The 21,665-nt window shown below is 36.2% G+C and overlaps 1 protein-coding gene across 1 annotated transcript; it reads right to left on the bottom strand.

The window, feature by feature from the left end:
* Positions 1–764: 764 nt before the first annotated feature.
* Positions 765–6,951, bottom strand: LOC112193154 (putative calcium-transporting ATPase 11, plasma membrane-type). Its single transcript, XM_024333207.2, has 3 exons — positions 6,735–6,951; positions 2,278–2,338; positions 765–2,188 (listed from the first exon to the last, which is right to left on the bottom strand). The coding sequence occupies exons 1-3, from the start codon at positions 6,909–6,911 to the stop codon at positions 876–878; spliced, it is 1,551 nt and encodes a 516-aa protein (XP_024188975.1). The 5' UTR covers positions 6,912–6,951; the 3' UTR covers positions 765–875.
* Between the last annotated feature and the right edge of the window lie 14,714 nt (positions 6,952–21,665).

Genomic DNA, 21,665 nt, shown 5'->3' with positions numbered 1-21,665 from the left:
TGAAATAACTATGACTGTGGAGGTGATACATTAGTTCTGGGGAGCTAAAGCATATTGATTATTTGAAATGAGTTGACAAATTCAAATCTCATTAGCATCATGAGATGGGTGAGATATTGGGAAGCCCATTGTGTAAACCGTGATTGCTACAAATTCCTGGTTGTTAACCATGTCACGGATTACGTTTATCTTCTCTATATCACGACTGAGACAAAAGCAATGAAACAACATATATTATATAGGGAAAATTTCACAAATGGTCACTCAACTATAACTCATGCAACACTTTGGTCACTAAAGTTTCAAATATATCACTTTGGTCATTCAACTATTACACTGTCAATCACTTGAGTCACTTTGTTAATTTTTTAATTAAAAAAAATTATAAAAAAAAACTCTTTGGGTGACTTAAGTGATTGACAGTGTAATAGTTGAGTGACCAAAGTGATATATTTGAAACTTTATGGAATGAGTCATATGAGTGACCAAAGTGTCAAATGAGTCATAATTGAGTGACCATTTATGGAATTCTCCCTATTATATATTATAAGATCCATATATAGGATTTGAGAAACATGAAAATCATACATACATCAACGAATTCAGATTCTAGAGAATAAAAGAGAGTGAAATGCTTCAGTTCTATCAGCTTCAATAACCAACTATAATCCAAACATTATACAGGTCCAAACAATCAGCTTCAAAACAGCGATGTTTCATATTGACAAAATTTAGAAATATACCAATAAGGGTGTAAAGTAATTTGCCCAATTACATCCCAAGGAAAAAAATCAATGGCAAAATTTAAACCCAACTCAACTAGCTATACAAAATTACAAGTTAGTGCTATATCCTAAAAGCCTTGTTTATATATTCTAATCTATTTTACGGAAGAGTAAATACTCTAACATTGCAAGAGCATAATCGACGACAAATCTATTTGCATCTCCTGAAGACCAATCATTGATCTTGTTGCTACGCACTCTTTCCACCACTATTTTAATCATTACCAGCAAAGCTATCACCACGGAGGCATAACCATAGTCAACCGCAAAAGTAAGACAAAATTTGACGATGGTTGTTATACCATTAATAGTCTGCTTCACCAAAAATGTCATCATGGAGAAGGCAAAAACAATGTTATCCCCAACCCTTACTGTAACCACAAAAGTTGCCAACACCACAAAGATAGTTACTGCAATGGCGGCAAAGTAGTTCAAAAGTATTACGGCATCAGTTGAAGACCAATCTGTGATCTCATTGCTAAGTGCTTTTTCCACCAAATATCCTACTGTCAAAACCAAAAATGTCACCACAGCGAAAGCCAAACCAATTTTACCAATAATTGTAGCAACACCATTCAGCTTCACCTGCAGTGGGGTCTCATCTTCTCCTCCCTCACTCAGAGTTTCCATCAACTTTCCCCATTCGGTCCTCATACCAACTGTTGTTACCAGCATTTTACCTGACCCATCTTGCACTTTGGTTCCCGAAAGAAGAAAAGGCTTTTCTTCACACACATTCACTGGCTCACTCTCACCTGACAAGCTTGACTCATCAATCAACAAGCTGCATCCTGATATGAAAAGTCCATCCGCTGGAACTTGGTCACCCAATGCCAAATGAACAATATCTCCCACCAGCAAATCATAAATGGAAACTTTTTGTCTTTTCCCATCCCTAGTGACCTGAATAAAAATCTTTTTCTTCTCCCTGTCCAAATCCTTGAATTGCATGGACTGCCTGTAATCACTAATGGCAGTGACCAAAACAACTAACACTATACTGAGTAAAATTCCCACCCCTTCATACATGCCTTCTGGCCACCCTTCAGTAGCAAGTCCCACTTCAATTGAAACCACGGCACAAACCATAAGAATAATTAATGTTAAATCCTGTAGAGCTTCCCAGACAAACACCAAGAATGATCGGGGAGGTTTCTCCATATAGCGGTTTAAGCCATAAACATTTTGCCTTGTAGGTATACTGCTACCCCTGACACCTTCATCTGGGACGACGGATACTTTTGTTGAAATCCCATCAACTCCACCGTGGCTTTTCAAGGCCTTAATATCATGGCTGCGTATGATTGATGCAAGTTCGTCTGGGTGAATGCTGAAACCCTCTTTTTCGGCCTCTTCAGACAGTTTGTATTCAACCTGATCAGAAACTGGTTGACTCTCTCCAGCTTCATAAGATTAAAAAACAAAATAAAAAGGGATCAAATATATGAGATCACATACAACATTAGTTGACTTAAAAGTTTAAAGATGATACCCTCAATGAATGCTAGTGCCGCTTTGTGAACATAAAGAGCAACTCGAATTTCAATTTCTTGCTAAAAAAAATAAGAATAATAAAGTCAGTCAGTGTTCTAGTTGTAAACTGCAGTAAGAGTTCATGCATGAGCTATGAATGAAACTGAGAATCACAGTAACAACCAGCTACATACCTACTTACGTTTTACATATCTGTAAATGCATAGCTTAATCATCATTTGTGTGTGTGTGTACACATATGTTCTATTGTTTCTCTTGTAAGGTTCTTGAATAATATTTTTAAATCAGCACCTATTTCAAATTTAGACAACTCTCATATTGTCTCACATGCTTGTCTATATTGGAGAATGTCACTAGGATACAACTTTTGTTTGCAATGTGAAAATGAAAATAGGAAAATAAAAATATATGTAAACAAATTTATTGATTGAATATTGACCGGAAACAAATGAGGTAGAACTTAATTCTCCAATGTTCCTTTAATCCTTGTAAAAATTGATTTATTACTTGCCTAAGAATCACTTGTGAACAACTGTTAGACTACCTAGTTCTTGTTGCAGGAAGGGTGATAACGTTGAATGTGAACAGAGTAAAGGACAGGTCCATGTCATGTAAAGGTCACCCCAAAACTCAGTAACTTCCTGTTGGGTTTCAGATACGGTTTTAAAATTGTCTCCCCTAAAGAACTTAACAGAAGGTCAGCCAAAAGGTTTCTCAAAATGCTCCAATTGCACCTTATTATTTTTCAGACCATAGTTTTTGCAACTCTGAAGCTGCTGCTTTCAAACAGAAAAAAATATTAAACCGTCCAAGAAATATTGGAAACTCCGACCAAAAGAGTTGAATTCTAGAACACGGCGAAGTCCTTCCGGCCAATTCCGAAATTATGGGTTTTATTTTGTTTATGCTGGGCCTAAGTGCCTCTATTGCTGGGCCTATGTGCCTCTTGTTGCTGGGGCCTATGTGCCTCTTATTGCTGGGGTCTGTTGTACCTCTTGTATTTTGATGTACCTTTTGGACCATCTAATACAATCGACCAAAAAAAAAACATGAAGGACCATCAGAAATATTAAATTTTTCCCACATTTGATAATATTTTTGATGTTTGACCATCATTTGAACTACCACAAAGAGAGAGATAAAAGGTGATGCTTATACTGTCCCAATAAATCCCCCCACCAAAACCCTTTAACAAATCCATGGACATGGCTGATAATGTTATTATTTTATACAGAACAAACCAAGGTTTTAGAAATCTTAGGAGGGTAATGTGACCGGTTCAGAGGTGAAGACAAAAAAACACCTAAAAAAAAAAAACAATTTTTAAATTTTGAGTGAATGGACGATTAACGTATGCTATGGTAAAGAAAGTAAACAAAACAGGTCCAAACTCATCCGTAATACTGGAGTATAGAACAAATCTTAGCATACGTTTCTTTTATTTTTATAAAGGCGAATCAAATATAGGTGCTGACAAAAACAGAGTGGCATTTTTGTTTGAGTGAAGTTCATTATCAATAGAAATTTAAAACTGATGTAATGTTTTTGAGAATGACCCAAATCTTGAAACCAGTTTTTATTACTTACAATCTACAAGTGAAATTGATACAAAAACAACAATTTTCCAGGGAAGCCTGACAAACCGTGTGTGAGCCGCGTTATGAGTCAACATCATAATATCAAAGACTTACTGCCGGTCCACCACGAATATGAAATTTTTTGTTATTTTGGCCAATAGTAAGACCTTTTAAGAGGGTGTATATTACACGAATGTATATGATAAAAATAAATAAATAAATAAAAGGGGTATGAATCGTTGGTAATGCGACTGGGTAGGAAAGAGACTGATGGCTATTGTAAAAGAATCCATGACCGAAAGAAGCTCATCTCAATTTTCTAGGGTATTAGTGAATAATGTAAAAAGATAATGCAAAGTAGGTTTATCATTCTGTGAGGAGGAAACCCAAGCCTATCATTTAACCATTCAAGATTTCAAGCATCAAATAGCACGGAGAATACGGCGTCTGTATCAATATCAGCCCACTACCAGTACATTAGGTCTCAATCTCATTGTCATCAAGTCTTTTTCTACCATCCACCCCTATGTAACTAAAAGCATTCTTTTTTCATTTCTAAATTTCCCTGGAAATTTCGTGGCTTGCCATTCTTGGGAGAGAGAGGTCAGAAGACCTTTATTTAAATGCTACCCATGTTGGAGCTAAAGGACCCAGCACCACTACCAACCCCAAATACGGTTTAATTGTTGGGTTCTTGACCATTTACTTAATTTGGGCCCAATAAATGTCAACTTACTCCACTAAAAGATTTGTGTGCCCACTTACTCAATTTAAATGTAAAAAGACAAGTTTGCCCTTTAAATAATTAAAAAATCATTGAAGACCTTGCTGAAATCGAGCCACCAGTCGTCTGAATCACCGGCCGTTAGAATCCTATCACACGTTGCCGGAGGTTTCCAAAGAGGTCGCTGGAGACTTTACTACCCCCCAATAAAATTTTATAAAGTTTATTGGGGGGCAATAAAATGTTTATTGGGTATTACTGGGGGCAATAAAGTTTATTGGGAGGCAATAAAATAGGACGTGGGACTCCGGTCACCGGTCCAGAGGTTACCGAAAGTTCACAAAGAGATCGCCAAAGACTTTTATTAACCCCTAATAAATTTTTATTGGGGGGCAATAAAAAGTTTATTAGGGGGCAATAAAATTTATTGGGAGGCAATAAAAAGTTTTTTGGGTATTATTGGTTTTTTGGGTATTATTGGGGTGATAAACAGTTTATTGGGGGGCAATAAAATAGGTCACTGGTCAACGAAGTCCCGCAGCCGGTGTTCGGATTCCGGTCACATGTGATCGGAGTCCCGCAGCCGACTACAGGAGTCCGGTGAAGTCTCTCTCTCTCTAAGTGACAAAGAGAGAGAGGGCCAAATTGTCCCAAAAATAAATAAATAAATAACTTAATTGGGTATTAGGGCAAAAAATATGTTATTTGTTGGGTAAGTGGGCAATCTTATAAGATTTTTGGGTAAATGGGGTTAGTGTAGCTCAAATTTGAGTAAATGGACATTTTCCCTTAATTGTTTTCTTATCAAGGTGTGTCTGACAAATCACGTGGGTACTCTAGAAAACTTCCAAATGAGTAATAACTTGTATTTTTATTTAATAAAAATATTTTTTCTTCTTTTTATTTTAGGAAAATTATAGAAAAAAGTCTGTGGTTTATTTAAATTTTGTAAATCTGGGACTGTAACATAGAATCCGTTTTGAGTATTTCTGTGTAATATTTAGTTCCCTGAATTAGAATTTTCATTTCACCACCAAAAAAAAAAAAAAAAGGACTCTGTGATTCATGTTCCCTCTCTCAAACATGAAAGATCAGCTTATCCCAGTCCGACAAGTGGATCCCACCTAAGCCTGCCTGGAGCAATCGAAAATATTCGAGTCTTTGAGCTCTCTAGAACCACTATATACATAGATAATATTGAGCTCTTTGAGCTCTTTGCAGTGGTGTTTTTTATCTATTGATTTACTAAAAAAGAGATAATTTTAGTATATATAAATATTTTTCTTAATTTTAATTGGATAGCCCTACCGCCCAACTTAAGATTTTCTTATTTAGTAAAGCAACCTTTTGACGCTCACGTTTTTTGTCTGGTTTGGGTGGAAGCTGGCAGTAGCGCTTGCTTAACCAGATACATGGAATTGAGATCTCTTTCGCATGCAACAATTTTTACATGGCGGTAAGGCTGCCTTACCTAAAACTCTCTCTATAACTTTATTTTTTTTTTTTGGATAAGGAAAGAAAATTACAGTGAAGAATCCCTAAAACAACCTAATCCATGAAAATCAAAATTAAAGGCATGAAGGACAAAAAGAGGAAGGTCATGATGTCAGCTGGCTATGTCCGTGTCGTGACCCAAATCCGCAAAAGTATATTAACACAGTCGATCAAGGTCTTTGAACTCTCTCTATAACGTTAATAGTTATTATTTGGAGGGAGATTTAAATTTATGCTTTGTTGGTTTGACAAAAATATTATAAATTATTAAATTTAAACGAAGTAGGACCATTCTAACTTCCAAGTTCCAAAGACTGCTAAAGCATGAGGTGCCAAAACGCGCCCAAAATTTGAATCCCTCTTCCCTATTCGGCTATTCCCTATTTCCTTTTCCCTACTCCGAAGGGGCAGCGGAGAAAATCAAGCACACAAAACAATTAAAATTACATTTCATTTTCTTATCTCAGTCCTCCTAAATTCAAATGCTCATCTAAATCTCAGCCTAATAATCCTCTATTCTGCTTCCGCTACCGTAATAAAATCAAACTAAATGCTGAAAATTATATCGGTTACTGAACACTAACACCTCCAGATCTAAAACGCACCCTTTGATCGCAATAGAAGAAAGAAAATAAGAGAGAAATTGAAGGTTGTACGGACCTGGATTTGCTTCTTCTTCCTCTCAGCCTCGGCACGCTTGTCAAGATCGGCGAGATGTCGGAACCTCCTGGCGGGGTTCTTGACGACGCGGCTGACGGCTTTTCTCCAATTGCTTGAGGCCTCCGGCGAGAGGTGCTTGTGCTGGACGTCGAAGTCCTTGTGCAAGTAGCTTTCCATTGCGATCTTTTGGCTCGGAGGCTAGCTAACCCAAACCAAGAGTCAAAACCAGCATGAAGTTGTGGAGTCGTTTCCTTTCATATATATATATATATATATATGGAAGCTTCTATTCATACCTCCAAAATTGATATTTGGACCTCTCACTTTTTCCAAGTAATAGTTGAATTTGTCAACTCATGTCAAATTACCAATAAAGACACAAATAAGGGGAAAAAAAATCTCTTCTTATCTCTACGAACTGTAATAGTCTTCAACTTGAGAAAAAATTTCTCCTCCAATGTAAAGCCTAAAATATATATCGCCAAATGTTATTTAACGTTGAAGTCAAAATTTTCTGAATTTGATTTTGCCTTCGTAAAGTGATAGACTTCCCTGCTCACATAACTGACAATTTACAAGATCTATCACTGCGCTATAAAAAAAATAAAAAATAAAAGGAGAGAAAATGGGAAATATAAAGACACCTCAGTTGATGAGCCCTACTCATTCTGAACGCAATCAAACATGTGAACGAGCAGTGACAAAAAGCAGTACTCCAGCACATTTATATGACAACCGCAGCAATGGGTAGTTGTCCACAAGATCTTCCCGCACATCATCAGTGCAAACCAATTTTATGTGGAACTATTCTATAGATATGATGAAAAATTCGACCCTCTGATATAAATCTATGGAGAATGCACTAGACTCATGGTTGATTATTGTAATTTCCTCCATTATCCCTTATATATCTAAAACAAAAGGACCATGCATGTTCATTTCAAGCTGCTATGGAAATAAGTAGGAGAGAATCAGTTTAGGGACAATGACACCTAAATGCAATGAAAATAATACTTGGAAAACATATTTGTACGAGATGATGAACAAACATGGTATTGTTGCCTATGCTAACCAAGAGTTGACAATTCATTGAAAAAGTTCTAGCACTTCTGTTACTCGTATATGGAGGATGAACTTCCAAAAAAAAAAAAAACGCTGCAATTCCAAATCTTCAAAAACTGAAGGAGATCCAACTACTGATTTTTGAAAGTATGAATAGAAGCTAAAAAAAAAGGGTATTTTATTGATTTTATTAGACGATGGGCATTATAGGAAAATTAGAGAGGTGTAGATACCAAATTAGTTATTTGTAAAAGTAAGTTGGAGGTCTATTAAGTATGGAGGTCCAAATGCCAAATTTGGAGGTATGAATAGAAGCTCCCTATATATATATATATAGACACAAATCAGACGATGGACCAGAAAGAGATATGTGCCTTGCCTTCCAAACCTTTTACGAGGCTCTCATCCAATAAATGGAGGCCATGTCATCAGGGTCAATCTTTTATGCTAATTTTTTTTTTTTTGGAGAGTCAATTTAATGAGTGAAAGAAAAGAGTTTAAGACGCGTGGTGACGATGGACCAGAAAGGCAGAAAGAGATATGTGCCTTGCCTTCCAAACCTTTTATGAGGCTCTCATCCAATAAATGGAGGCCATGTCATCAGAGTCAATCTTTTATGCTAATTATTATTATTATTATTATTTTGGAGAGTCAATTTAATGAGTGAAAGAAAAGAGTTTAAGACGCGTGGTGACGATAAATCAGACGATGGACCAAAAAGAGATATGTGCCTTCCAAACCTTTTATGAGGCTTTCATCCAATAAATGGAGGCCATGTCATCCCTGACGAAAAAAAGGTTTTGTGAAGGTTTACTTCACTTTTCGACAAAGTCTGGATCAAAATTATTCGTGTTTTATTATAATCGTGAATTTATTTGACTAGATTTGTAATTGCATAAATTAACTTATTGAATTAGACGTAAACAATAGCGACCTAGCTCTGCTAGGGTTTGGGGCGGCGGCGTCTCTTTGAGATCGGTCTTCCCAGTATCTACTACGCTTCAATGGAGTCAATCACGGGCTTTGGTCCATCTCTCACTCTTCTTCTTGCCTTTTGCCATGGGGTGGTTTGCAGGGTTTTTGGCCGATCGAGGGTTGGAGTCTCGGGGATGAAGGTTCTGAGTTCTGTGGAAGGAGTGCAAGGCCAATCATGGTCTTCAGCCGTCGTTCACGGTGGTGTTTTGGCTGATGGTGACGATGGCTGGTCCTCATGCTCGACTGTTGGGGGTTTATGGGTTCATGGTGATTCTGGTCTCGGGTTTTGTTTGTGCAGGTTGTTTCGATGGTGGGTTGGGGATTAGGGATCATGCCGGCTGTGGTGGTGGACTGGCCATCAGGAATCACGATGGCGGATCTGCAGAAGGTTCCGGATCCTGATTTGGGATCTAGGTGGTTTTGGCACACTAGTCTGGATCTGGGATCCGGGTGGAGACTGGGCTTGGTATATGGCCTATAATCTTTGGTAGGCTGCATATCAGTTGCTAGAATAGATTGGGGCTCCATTGATTTACTGGTATTTGATCCAGGACCCAATTCTATGGTATTTGTTCGTGAAAGATCGTCTGCCAACATGGCCATGTTCTGACACCCTTGGCCGGCTTCGATCTTTAGGTGGGAGAGTACCTTCATTCCGACACCAAGTTGATTTTTGTCAATTTGTGCGTTGGAGTTCGATGGGCAGTCAAACCACCGACCACTCAATTCACTACACGGCTGCAATCCGTAGTGTAAAATCAGCGCTGCGTCTCGACGTTGCTGCTCCTTGCGTTATTAAGTTTTTATATTTCATATGTACTTTCTTTTTCGTACTGTTTTATTCATTTCTTGATGTTTTTTGGCGTCGTATCGTTGTAATATTTCAATTTCAATAAAGGGCTGACCTCCTTCGATTAAAAAAAAAACCTAATATTAGATGACATAAACCGTAAATTTCATCCTCTTTAGTTGAATCAAACATTTATTTATTAACATTAAGTTTTAGTGAGTGATGTGACACTTGTAAAGCCTCTGCTTGTTTGTTGATGTGGCTATTGGCTAGTGACAAATTAAAGACTAAAAGTTAAAGATTAAATCAAAATTATATAAGTTATCAAAACATTTTGGAAGAAGAAAAAGAACAAATGACTAAATATATGGATGAAAATACCTAATTTGATGAAGAAGGTGTAAATTTAAGGACTTATGGATGAAAAATCTCTATTTAGAAGGAATTAAGAGCAGAACATTTTTAATGTCATGAAAATGGTGTAACTTGACAAGTTGTGTTAAGTAAATGGTGCTAATTTTTGCAATTATAAGTTTAGAGTGTAAATCGACAATCATGACCAAGTTCAAGATACATGTTCGATAATAAGCCTTATAAAAATGAATGTCTTTGACTTCACAAAATTATAAGATACTTATAATGCTCACGATTATAAGAAAGAAGAAGCTTGTAAAGATTCGATCTAATTGGTGATTATTGTATAATAACATAGAAGAAAATTAAATATAAAAAGGAAAGGAAGAATGAGAGTGAGATTCTGCACAACTATCTAAATTTATTGATTCTTTTTTTACGTTTTTAGTAGAAATGCCAAAGTTATAATAATAATGATAAACTCAGAGCAATGGGCTAAAGTTGGGTAAAATTTGTTACCAGAGTTGGTGTATCGTGCCTCCTTATATAAGAGATTACATGTCAGGGTAAGATGGTCTTTGCGTAACCTAATCCTAAAAAGGTTACTTGTCTTTCAAGTAAATGAGATAAATTTTGATTCTACATTCCTTACTTAGGCTATCCGAGGGTAATTCAAATACCACAAGCTTTTAGAGACCATATATAGGTCCACCGATCCATCTTCTGGAGGTGCCCTTGAGGGTATTAATATGTAATTAGGATTTTCTTCCCTTTTTGGGGTATCATATGGGATGCTAATATCCAGGTTGTGTATCACTCTTTGGGCTTCTTCATAGGGGATCCCTAGCATCATGGGCTTTCCCTTAGGCTCTCTGCCCTTTGTGTTTTCTACCTCAGGTTACCTTCTTCATTTATACTGATCTATCTCTCGGTAGTGTTCTATTGGTAAAATCCATGCTCCCACACTACCCAAATCACCAAACATAACTCCATTAATTAATATCAGAATGCAAGTGACCTTCATCATAACCTAAAAAGCTCTGTGTCTGAAGTTCTAATGTGTAAAATATGAACTAAAAATGTAAAAAAATCATGCATAACGTGTGTATATATATATTAAACAGAAAATTACTAACTATGTTTGCCAGTATTTTCCCACTACTTTTCACATTTTTAGATAACTTCCCACAACCATTCATGTGATTTATCATCTTCTCTACTATATATAAATGTAAGCCAAAATTTAGTGTCAAATGCTTCACCAAATTTTGAAATACCTAAAATAATTTTTAGAAAAAAAATTCACGTAATAAAATTATCTTAAAAGGTTATTATGATAAACAAAAAAACATAGGGTTGGAGACTTAATAAATTCCTATGATCGATCCTGGAATTTTGAGGTAGTGCATACTTTTTTCCATCCTGATGTTGTTGCACAGATCCTAAAGATCCCCCCTAAGCAAGCGTCCTATGCAAGATAAGCTTTTGTGGAGTATGGAGATATTTTACTGTTAAAAGTGCTTATTGGGTAGCTAGAGACCAAGTACTTGGTAATGCCTTAACTACAACATCAAATGGTGATCCATTTAGAGAATTATGGAAGAGACTATGGAAAGCAAATGTTCCTGGAAAAGTTCAAAATTTGTGTTTGGCGCGCATGTAGCAATCTGCTGCCCACGAGAGACCGCCTGCTTACGAAGGGGTACATGGGAGAAGTCAACTGCATTCTATGCACGCATAGACTTGAAGACACCCCATATGTTTTGTACGTGTCCCGTAGCTCTTGAATTATTATCTGGGGCTCCCTTTAATCTTCATAGCTCTCTTCTTCCTAATCTTAACTTCAAAGAATGGATGTTGGAGCAAGCCTTGAGTCTTAAGGCTGAGATCTTTGAGAAGCTTATGATGATCATATGGTCTCTTTGGAAGAATAGAAATTCAAAATTATGGGAGAATAGGTCACAAACTACAACTGATATACTCTTTAGTTGTATGACTTGGCTTGAGGAGTTTCAAAAGGCAAGAAAGCATGTTGTCATGCCGGTCAAACAGTTACAACAGAAGTAGAAGCCTGCTGCAGCCAATAGAATAAAAATCAATGTTGATGGTGCTTTTTTAAAGCAGTTACCACATGGAGAAATTCCTCAATTCGTGACTCAAATAGCAAGTTCATTGCTGCTTTTGCTCAACCAATGCAGCATGTTAATTCTGCAAAAGATGTTGAACTGTTAGCCATTAGAGCTGGTATTGACCTACCTAAGCAGTTGCAACTGCACCAAGCAACAATTGAATCTGATTGCCTGCAAGCGGTTCAAGATATCGCCTATGTAGAGATTATTAGTCTTTAATTTGGACTTTGGAAGTGTTATGATGACATTCGAGTTGGAATGATGGACATCCAGGGGGTACAAATTAGTTTTGCACCTAGAACGAGCAACAAAGTTGCTAACAGGTTAGCCAATATGGCTTTTGAATAAGAACAAACTGAAACTTGGTTTGGAATAGAACCAAATTGTATTCTAGACATTGTACAATAGGAGACTCATTCTCCTAATTGATCTTGGAATAAAATCTCAGTTTTCTTAAAAAAAAAACAAAAAACACGAGAAAAAACATAAAATTGAGGGAGTGGGTGAGAAGAAAATTTCCATGATCTCCTCCTTTTAACAATAATACGTACAAGGTATGAAGCTAATTTCCATTTAAGTGAGGAAGTTTCAAATGTAATTAAAAAAAAAAAAGTAATTTCCTTTACGGTGCGTTTGGATGAGAAAATTATGAAATCCATAGGAATTTATAAATGATGGAATCTTTAACTCCATCAATATAAAATTCCATGAATTGCAATTTCTGTTGTTTGGTTGTATCCATTTAGGATTTAAAATGTGTAATAAATTAAGAAAGTTTAAAACAAATAAAAAAATAAAATAGAAAAAAACCTTGTTTTGGAAATGAAAATTGAATACTGCAAGGGAATTCGTAAATGACACATATTTTGGTGGAAATTGAAGTGAGGAATTTAAATGATGAATTCCTTCGTTTTTTTGCACAGAGAAATTTAAAATTTCTAGTCTGATAATGCCAAACGAGGGAATTAGCTTGTAGGAATTATGAAATCCTCACTTTCAATTAAATTCCATCATATTTTCCCTCATCCAAACACACTTTAAACTCTAAATATATAGTAGTGCATCAATACCACTTGGTACGTGCGCGAAACTAAAATGGATGGCATAATTTTCCGGTATACATAAATATGAGTATGATTGATAATACTTGCTCATTTTCCTAGCCTAGTAAACTAATTTTAAGGGAAATGGCACTTTATGGTGTCTACTATGCCACTCCAACTTATTTAGAAAGAAAATTAAAATATTGACGACTCCTTCAAACCTACCTATTTTAATTGTTCATCTACATATATATATATATATATATATATATATATATATATATATATATATATATACAGATCCTATCCAGAGCGAGGCATCGCTTTGAAATTTCAGAGCGAGGTTAGGGTTTATGGTCACTTTTCGGTCGCATATCCACATCTCAACCGTTCAGTTTCTAGGTACTAATGTATAGATCATCTCTACAAAATTTCAGCCAAATTGATGGTCGTTAAGGCATTGATAACTGCCTTAAAGCTAGTACGGTTCAGGTTGGACTGATTCAGTTCGTCCATTGGTTTAAGCGAGTTAGATACCTTAAAGACCATCAATTTCGTTGAAATTTTGCAGAGATGATCTATATATTAGTACCTAGAAACTGAACGGTTGAGATGTGGATATGCGACCGAAAAGTGACCCTGAATCCTAACCTCACTCTGAAATTTCAAAGCGATGCCTTGCTCTGGATAGGATCTGTATATATATATATATATATATATATATATATATATATATATATATATGAACACATTTGTGCCCTTGTCAATTAATTGCTTTGCATTTTCATCTTGTGTTGTGTTCTTTGTATAAATGAAAGGCCAAGAAGACTCTTAACCTTCAAATTTCAAGCTTTGAATTGATTTTGTCCAATAAAGCTTCGTCTTCTTCTATATTTTTCAATGTTGCACTATGCCAAAAACCTTATCATACTACATTTTTTAGACAACGAAAAAAAAGTTTTCGTCTGGTGTTGATTGAAACTGCTTCATACAACAGGTTTAATGAGATTCAGTTGTATAAGGATGTCAAAAATCAGATTTTTTTTAGTCCAAGATTATTGTACTACACTTAGAAGGATTTGTCTATTGTCATGAAAAAAATTAGGCAGCACATCTCCCTCCCACCTTTGCTCAAATTTGGATCGAAATTTTGACTCATCTTATACATCAGTATAGTTGTATATGTTGTATGAGAGTAAGTTCCAAAATATCATACAACACCTTTTTTGTTTATGTTGTGCAAGTTTGGAAGAAAATTAGATTTACCCTAAAATGAGAGTCATTACCCAACAAAACGGTCAATTTTTGGGTGAAATATATACTGGTATATGATTGTAAGCTCCTACAACAGAATGGTCTATTTTTATTGTGTGAATGTGAGATGAAATCTTAGGCTGGAGAAATGAGTTTGTGATTTGCACTAGGCGGGAGATTTGCTTGTTGAGTCCCTAAGCTGAAGTTTCAAGTGTAGACTATCAGACAACCAAAATTCATTTATGTGTTGTCTGAATTGATTATACAAAGTACAAAACTAAACTTAATACGCCTTTGTCTACTGACAAACTTATTGCACATTGTCAATCTCCCGCCCACTTAGCCGTTTTCAACACTCAGCTACCTAGTCTTCGAGAAAAACAGCAAAACCCATCTTCTTCTTCTCAAAGCAAAACCTGTCTTCTTCTCTTAAAGAATCAAACCATCTTCTTCTCGAAACCCATCTTCTTCTCAAAATCCATCTTCTAAAAACACTCTATTAGGGTTCAATATACTCAATTAGGGTTTTCAATTTGGGGATTTGAAGGACGAGGAAAAAGGAAGAGTGGTTTCTAGGGTTTCTTCAATCATGGAAACCCTAACTCGCTCTCTCCAACTCATTCACAACCCCCTCATACTCCACTGCACTCTGAAGCTCGTCTCTGACCTGGTGTCACAATAGCCCAACTTTCAGGCCTCGTTTTCTACTCCGTTCACTCCGATTCAGTGAGTGAGCTCTCAAAGATCTATTCATTAGACTCTCCACTATCTCTATCACTGAAGCCGAAGGTACTACAATCTTTGCAAGCTCACTAATTAATCGACTCCGATTTCATTTATGCTTTTCTCAGTTTTCAATTCTTGTTCTCGGAGCACCGAAAAGAAACAGCTTCTTGGGCTATGGAGCCTCGCGTTGGGGGATGATTCCAATTCGGCTAGAAGAATAGTAGTGGATCCAAGCTGGCATGAATTGGGTTGCTTCTTGCTTCCTTTTATTCAAGTATAATAAATGGGTTTTGTGAGTTTTACTTGTTTCATCATTAGCTTTGGTGAAATTGTGTTTCTTTTTAAGAATCAAAGGTTGCTTTGCTTGGGTACTAAGGTAAATTTGGCTTCTTTTGTGAACACCCATCTCGACTGACTCAAATTGGATTCTTTTAACCCGTCTTCTTTTTTATTTGTACTGATAATTGTGTGGCGCAATTTCTCTTTCTGATGATTGTTGGTTTTCACCTGTAAATATCTCAAATTTACTATATTTTGTGCAGTTGTGTTTAAATTTGGGTACTCTGTAATAAGTTTGCTACCTTTGAGAAGTAAATGCTTTGTGGCTGGATATTGTTAATGCAATTTGTGATGATGATGATGATATCTGAGCTATATCATTTATGGGTTCTAATACAATAAGTATTTTCATCGTGATTGCGTCCTTGCTCTAGTTTCTTGTGATGTATTATATATGTATCATTCATTCCTTAATTGATGATTATTTACATATTGATAACCCAAATAGTCCTAATAGTTGTCTATTTGGTTGGTTTAGGGTTTAGTCTACAATTGAGTTGACAACCTGCATATGATGTGTTAGCGTGAGTCATGGCTTAACATTAGGAATAGAATATATTGTAATTATTTCGTAGTTAGTACTTACCTGTTGTATTTCTGTAATTTTCTTTATATACCTCCACTGTGAGATAAATCAAATATCTGAAAATTCATTCTCTAAATCTCGTTATATTTGACTTGATGTTAATAAGGACAAGTATAGATTCATAGTTTGTCTCTAAAAGTGGTTTTCATTCAAGCAAGAGATGCAAACATGTCTAAGTTTAAGAATGAAAGCTACCTTGAGTTTCAAATATGACATATTTTCAATTTGAATTGTCTCTTTGAAGAAATTCCTTGAGTTAGAGTATAAGTTTTTTGTGCAAACATGTCTAAGTTTAAGAATGAAAGCTACCTTGAGTTTCAAATATGACATATTTTCAATTTGAATTGTCTCGTTGAAGATATTCATTGAGTTAGAGTATAAGTTTTTTTGTGTGGGATTCAAGTTCCGCTTTTACCTTGGTTGTCAATACTCTTTGAGATAGGTGAGTATGCTATCACTATCTTTGGCAGAATAGCTACTTTAGCCATTTATAGAATAAATATGGTTCTAGGACAAACACATGTGGTCTTCTTAGTTTTTCTTTTTCGCAATTTTTCCTGCCATGCTAAATTAGTTTTCCTAGCTGTACTCTTACACAATATTCTTTACATCAAAAGGTTGGCGTGCACATATATGCAAGAGCATCGACTAAAGGGAAATGCGTTCAGGTTAGTTAGAAATGAGCGAAGTAGTGGCCTTCATTTTTTTGGAACTGTTGAAGGTGAACTGATAGATACCTGATAAGCTACTTTTTCCAGTCCAATATGGGGGCAAAAATCATGCTATTGTCATGCCTAGTGCAAGTCCTAATGCTACTTTGAATGCTCTAGTTGTCTCTGGTTTTGGTGCTGCAGGACAGAGGTGCATGGCACTTAGCACAGTTGTTTTCATTGGAGGTTCAAAGTCATGGTATGGCGATTTCCTTTGTTTTGTATTTTTTATTTTTACTCTTTCGAATTTGTTTGAATTTCTCAAGATTTAGGCATTTTACATTAGTCATTTTTTTTAAATATTTTTTTTGTTGGAAGGTTAAAACTTAAAAAAACTATTAAACCCACATACAAAGCATAACTATAGGAAGGTTTCTGTTGGCTTTTAAATCACTTGGTAGTTCATATGCATTAGAAGATAATGACACTAAAGGATAGTAAACCATTTCCACATGCTACACTCACAATGTTCTACTTAGTTAAAGGGCTATGCCAAAAAAAGAAATATGGGTCTTGTGAAGACTAAAAACAAATGTGGATACATTACTCTGTTTTCCGAAGACCTAATTGAAATTGGTTACCATGTCATCTTTATTTTACTTTTGACAAAAAGAACATTGTTCTACTCTTCTTGTAGAATCAAGATTTATAAAGATTTCATACTCCTACTCAAACTTTAGATAATCTATATGGCACTTGTCTTGTCTAGGTCCTTTCACTTGTCAAGCAAAATCACCTCACTTGTCAGAGAACATGGAGATTACCTTCATGGCTGATACCGTACATCTCTCTCTTTCTCTCTGTGATTTTTTTGTGGTGCAAACTTAAACCTCTATGTATGCATTTAGGCCAAGTGTGCATTCAAGGAGTGCAAGTATTGCTCTAATAACTATCTCTCTGTGTTTCTATGTGTGTGCACTTTCAGTCATGCACACATCCACCACTTTCTAAGTTTATTTTTATATAGCTATTTACTTTGTTGCCATTTGTGTAAGTTTGAGTATACAGCCTTGGAGCAGAAGCAAGACGTAGACGTTGAATATGGTGAGAACATGCAGGAACTTCTGTACAGTCCAAGGAGTTGTCTTGTGAACTAGAATATGCTTGAACAAGAGGTGGGAGGATTGAACCTTGGTGGTGGACAACTGATATATATATATATATATATATGTGTGTGTGTGTGTGTGTGTGTGTTAATTGGATTTGTTATCTACTGTTACTCTATATTTGTTTCCTAAAATTATTCTCTTTGGTTATGTTTCATATATTTATAAACTCAAATTATTCACTTTGGTTCTGTTAATTGGATTGCTCAGTTTGCTCCCACATTTTCTGTTTTGAAAGACCACATGTCTTCCAAATTGGGGTTTGCATTACCAACTGTAAATGTAAGTCTTTTTATTTTGTCGTTCTCTGTAGCTTCTTGCATGTGTCATTTTGTCATGTTGCTCATGGGTAGTGTGGCTTTTGATGTGGGATAGTCCGATAAAAGAGGAGCAGCAGGAGCAAGCATTAATCATGGCCGAAGTGGGGGGTGGGGTGTAGAAGCAGAAGAAAAAAAGAGGAGCAGCAGGAGCAAGCATTAATCATGGCCGAAGTGGGATAGTCCGATAATCATTGATCTATTTCTAGCACACTAATGTTTTTTTTCCCTGATGCAATGTTAAACAATAAATTGTTACCGATTCTTTTTTTTTTTTGAATAAATGAATTATCTTCATATAATAGGAACTCAATAGAGTTGATTATAATCGTAGTGTAACACCTCCAGAAAATAATTTTGGAGTGCCATCAAGCGATAAGAAAATTGTGCTAGCCTCAAGCCAGAGTAGTCATTACATACCCTTCTGTTGTCATGTAGGGACATAAAAAGAAGATGTCGTAGTACCCATGGTGGTACATAGAGATAGATATACTCATTGAACATCTAGTGCGCCGCTATTTCAAGATCAAGTTCTCCTTCAATATTATTCCAGAAGATTCACTAGAGTCATAGGCGGTAAATAGAAGCGTATTTGGTTGAAACAATCCACTGGGGTCCCAGATGCGATACCCTAAATTACTTAGGCTCATCAAGTTGGGCCACAGTTGGGCCTAAAACCAAAAAGCAGCTCCACCTGTTTTGGACACCCCAAACAAAGGCCTCCATTCTGATTTGGGCCATCCAAATGATTTGGACATCCCACCAAAAGTTTGCATCCCCTCACAGGCAGCCATCACACCAGTATCTTATGCTACTACTCCTTGAGGACAGAGTGTGAGATTTTGTGCCTTTGCCATTACTGATCGGAGCAGGCACCCATCGCCGGCGCCTACAGAATCTGAGCCTCTTGCTTCACCTGCATCAGACCCAAGCAGCCCAGCTTTGGGCAACAGAGTCGTGACAAAAATGACATCGCTTAAAGCCACTCGCCGCCACCATCATTGAATGGAGCATGAAGCTTCCCTGAGCCGCTCGACCCCCATCTGCATATCTGAGTACCATCACTTCGCCTGCGTGCATCGAACCAAATGGCCCAGCCATTGCCTCTGACCCAGCTTGCCTCTGCTGGCCATCAGAGGCGTTTAGGTCACCATGATCTGCACTGCCTCTCACAACCGCTTCCAGAATCAGGTCTCCCATCAAGATTTGGTCTGGTTTGAGCCGCGCCCTACACAGACGAATCCAAAAATCCCAATTTTGCACCCATTTATCCTTGGGTTTCAACAAAGTAGACCACCGATCAATCTCATTTACATCACCCATTTCACTTTGGCGCAAAGCAAACATGGGGATGCAAATATGAGGGCTAGATTCGTTGGTTACCATACAAGATTGGCGTTGGAGGGCCATCATCAGGTGGCTTAGGAGGGAGACCGGTGTTGGCCGCCATTGATGGAACACAGAGGTCCAGAGCCCAGGGTTTATGTATATATTCATTAATTGTGACCAATTTATGATTTTGTGGAACAATGAGTAATAGGAATTGTATCTTGGTGGATCCAATATATTTTGAAGTTTTAAATATGGGTAGGAGTACTATTAGTTTATTTGATTGTTTGCATTAATTTTTTTTTTCCATTTGATCACTATTGTTCATTAGGTAAAATGGACATTTAAATGATCATCCAACAAATTTTTATATATTAGACAATCTTTTTTTATTTTTCAAAAATAAGTCTTCTAATTTACTTTTTACACAACAGAAAACACTAGAACTCTGTTGTCTAACAAGCTTAACAAATAACGGATTTAAACAAGTTCTGTTGTCTCAAGGCAGTGTTTTAACTATTGCACCTGGCATCTGCTGAGCCATCTTCCGAGCTATCACACAACACTTATAACACATACCCGTCGCCTGTGTGTTTCTCAGACAACTATGTTCCACCGTTGTCTGAATTTTCAACAGACAGCGGCTCGATCTACAATAGTGGCACTCCAGATCACACAACGGTTTTCTCCCATCGTCTGATAAGGTTTTTGGTATAGTGTTGGGAAATCTAATAGAATTGACCGACAATGATGCATAGAAAAACAAGTAGAAATAGAGAAAACTGAACCTAAACAACAATTAAGAGCATCTTTCTTTGAGATTATTCAGGATTAATTGAAGGCGCATATGGTAGGTGGCGTGTACAAAAACTTTCTTTTGTTCCTCCTTTTAGCGTTGAAATAGCTACTAGTATCCTTGAATTTATTTAGAGCAAATTTCATTTTACCTCCCTAACATGTACATGTTAAATCAATTGTGGTCTTGCACTTTTAATTTCATCACATGTACCCCTGTTCTCTCCAATTTAATCAATCATGTCCAATAATTCATTTTTTTGTCAAGTCTTTTGTAAATTGAAAATGTGGTTATAATAGACTCACTTGTATGATGATGATTCACAAATGTAGTATACAAAATTATATCATATGTGACTACAATTTCAAAATACATCACACAATAGTTGGCAAAAAAAGCCAAGGGTTATACAAGATTGATTGAAATTGGTAAGTACAGAGGCACGTACACGTGATGAAATTAAAAGTGCAAGGGCAAAAATGATTTAGGGTGTAAAGATCAGGGAGGTAAAATGAAATTTGCCCATTTATTTATTTTTGGTTTTTTTTTTGTCAGAATCATCCTTGAAATTAAGATGTTTATTTTTTCAGATGAATGAAAGCGGCAGTATTCATTCAAGCCACAAGTGAATTGAGGTGATGGAGAAACTTGACTTTTGAAGCAAAGAAATATAGCAGCTTGGGAAAATGATAGAGAAATGCAAGCATATGTTATTATGGACCAATAGAAGTTCTACGGTATATAAATGTACCAGTACATAGAGTAGACATAGTTCGATTGCTTCAATACAAAAATAGACTATTTCTATGTTAAAGTAGAGTAGTCACATACTAGTCTAGCAACGAATAGAGCTAGTTTACCTCTTAATCAAATTAGCTAGTCCACTTGACGTATTACTACATGGATGTACCATAGACAAAATCAAGAACCAATACCTTTCTTTGTAGATCGGTATGGAAACTTTTACGTATAGTACATATTGAACAATTCAACTTCATCTGGCAAAAATAGATTTTTTTTTTAACTTAATTTTTATTATTAATCTAATATTGGTCGAGTTTTTTTTTTTTTTTTATCAGATAAACAACTCAAATGCTACAATTAGTCTTTTGTGAGTCGAACTCACAACCTCCCACTTTCAAAAAGGGGAGACAATACCACTAGACCAAATGGTACTGGGCTAATATTGGTCGAGTTGTATAACCGTTGTTTGGCATAATATGCAATTTTTTTTTTGGCATGAAAATAGTATGCTAATTGAAACCCTCCATAATAAAATCTTATACTCAAATTACTGTATCGTCATTTGACACAAGGGGAAATTATAATAAGAACAATTAAATATATTAATGAGGCTAGGGAAGGAAAAAAGCTCTGAACCTAGGGTTTTTTTGTCTTGTGAATCGATTCTCGTC

The sequence above is a fragment of the Rosa chinensis genome, chromosome 3 (assembly GCF_002994745.2).
Source record: "Rosa chinensis cultivar Old Blush chromosome 3, RchiOBHm-V2, whole genome shotgun sequence".
NCBI lineage: Eukaryota > Viridiplantae > Streptophyta > Magnoliopsida > Rosales > Rosaceae > Rosa > Rosa chinensis.
This window is presented reverse-complemented; position numbering and strand designations above follow the sequence as displayed.

Excerpts from the sequence above, each read along its gene's own strand:
- LOC112193154 (XM_024333207.2), bottom strand. The coding sequence starts at position 6,911 with ATGGAAAGCTACTTGCACAAGGACTTCGACGTCCAGCACAAGCACCTC. Across the intron at positions 2,339-6,734 it reads GGAAGAAGAAGCAAATCCAG|CAAGAAATTGAAATTCGAGT; the intron begins GTCCGTACAACC and ends TATTTTTTTTAG. Across the intron at positions 2,189-2,277 it reads GGCACTAGCATTCATTGAGG|CTGGAGAGAGTCAACCAGTT; the intron begins GTATCATCTTTA and ends AATCTTATGAAG.